At 52.1% G+C, this 1,841-nt stretch overlaps 1 protein-coding gene across 1 annotated transcript in view; it reads left to right on the top strand.

Annotated features, from left to right (window-relative positions):
• Positions 1-1,841, top strand: part of LOC104913804 (lysophosphatidic acid phosphatase type 6-like) — a 3,260-nt gene extending 1,419 nt beyond the window's left edge. The window contains exons 2-5 of the mRNA XM_019611938.1: positions 170-451; positions 537-667; positions 1,171-1,250; positions 1,441-1,841. Of these exons, the coding sequence (XP_019467483.1) occupies positions 170-451; positions 537-667; positions 1,171-1,250; positions 1,441-1,496 (549 nt within the window). The 3' untranslated portion in view covers positions 1,497-1,841. The remainder of the gene's footprint in view (positions 1-169; positions 452-536; positions 668-1,170; positions 1,251-1,440) is intronic.

Raw genomic sequence — 1,841 nt, 5'->3', positions numbered from 1 at the left:
GCGGCGGGAACTGGAGCTGCGGCTGGTGCAGGTGGTGTTCCGGCACGGTGCCCGCACCCCGCTGCGGCCCGTCCCGGGGCTTCCGCCCGGTGAGGAGGCGCGGGGCGGCGGCTGTAGGCGCCGGTTCGCTTCTGTGAGCTGGGGGAAACGTGATGTAGTCGGGAGTTAGGTGAGGGGAGGCGGCCGGCAGCCGGCAGCAGAGCGAAGGCTCGGTTCGGCACTGCGCTGCGTTAGCGGCCGGGCGGCGGGCAGCGATGTCCAGCGTTGGCTTAGGGCCCTTGGGAGCCCTCGTGTTCCCCTGAAGCAGTTTGTTTCAAAGCAGGTGGAGTGGCCGCCCAGTCTGTTGGAGGTGCCCGCTCACACCAAGCTGGACTACACGGTGACCGACCTCCGTGGCGGCCCGCAGCCTCCCTCGCCCTATGAAGAACGCTACAGGAAAACCGCTTTCAAGGTGAGGCTCTCTTCTACACTTCCTTCTGCGGATTGCTGTATTATTGGCATGTTCCGGCGAGACCCTTCCTCTTCTTTGTGCGCAGGGTGGTGCGCTGGCCGGACAGCTGACCGCTGTCGGGATGCAGCAGATGTTTGCCCTGGGGGAAAGGCTGAGGAGGAGCTACATGGAGGAAACCAGCTTTCTCTCACCAGCATTTAAGCCTGCTGAGGTCTTGTGAGTTTCTCGGTACCTTTCTGGACTTTCCTTTGCTTGCGAGTACCGCTGTGCTAGGGAAACTTCCTCTGAGCCTCGTGTGAGACCTCCCTCAGAACACAAAGCATCCCAGTTCCTAGCGGAACCCACTTAGGGTTAGCCATTGGCAGTGGCGTTATGTGCTTTTATGGTGAGTGAAGAGAAACAGGTGTTTCTGAGGCACAGTCTAAAGTTCATTGAGATGAAGCACATAGTTGTTGCTTGCATCATTAATGCTGGGAGATAAAATTACAGATAAGTGCCCATTTTTCATCTCCGCTGTCTTCAAAGGGAAGTTACATGGCACTTAAAGTAGAGGTGTCTGTATTTTAAAGTATGTATAGTAGGGTGAGATGAAATCCAAGCACAGGTTTCGAAAGCCATGATGAAAGCTGAATCCTCAGTTCCAGCAAGTCCTCCCCACCTGCAGCTCCAGCCACATGAAGGAGAAAGTGCTACCTCACATGCTGCTTTCTCTCTTCCAGTATCCGTTCCACTAATATTTTCCGGAACCTGGAATCCACGCGGTGCCTGCTGGCTGGGCTGTACCAACAGCAAAAAGAAGGTTAGGGAGACTTCTGACCAGTACCTTTCCTTTTATCAGTCTTCCTAGATGCACACACCTCTCACATCCCGACTCTCCCTGGCTCCTGGTTGTTGCTTCGTAAGCTCTTTGCTCCTGGTCCTTTTCCCCAGTCTGTCCTGTTTGGTACTTTCTTTATCAATTTGTCACTTGCCTCCCTCTCTTTGTGTAGCTTACTGCTGGTGCTTGGATCTGTTGCCATCAATGCTGCAATTTCAGACCTACTGAGGAGGTTTGCATTAACTGCACTTCAGAATCAAGAGAGCAAAGAGTTCCAGGTCCAGTGTTTACAAGATGCACTGTCACATCTGAAAAAACTTTGAGGCTCAGAGTCTCTCAGCAGTAGGAGTACCAAGATCCTTTGCAAGTTCAGTATCTGGAGTAACTTTCAGCTGTATCTGATAGTTGACAACTACTTGTATGTCCTAGAAATACACTCTGGATTTTTAAGTTCTCACCTCTGCTCCCTCTGTATTGAGTTCCAGGAACAAATAACAAAAGTGACCTGGCCAGAGATCAGTACGCTTCATGACACAGAAACTCATTTTTGACACATACATCAAACACTAAAAA

Source organism: Meleagris gallopavo, chromosome 1, assembly GCF_000146605.3.
Source record: "Meleagris gallopavo isolate NT-WF06-2002-E0010 breed Aviagen turkey brand Nicholas breeding stock chromosome 1, Turkey_5.1, whole genome shotgun sequence".
In the NCBI taxonomy this organism is placed as follows: domain Eukaryota; kingdom Metazoa; phylum Chordata; class Aves; order Galliformes; family Phasianidae; genus Meleagris; species Meleagris gallopavo.
Note: the sequence above shows the minus strand (reverse complement) of the source record. Positions and strands in the feature narration are given on the sequence as shown.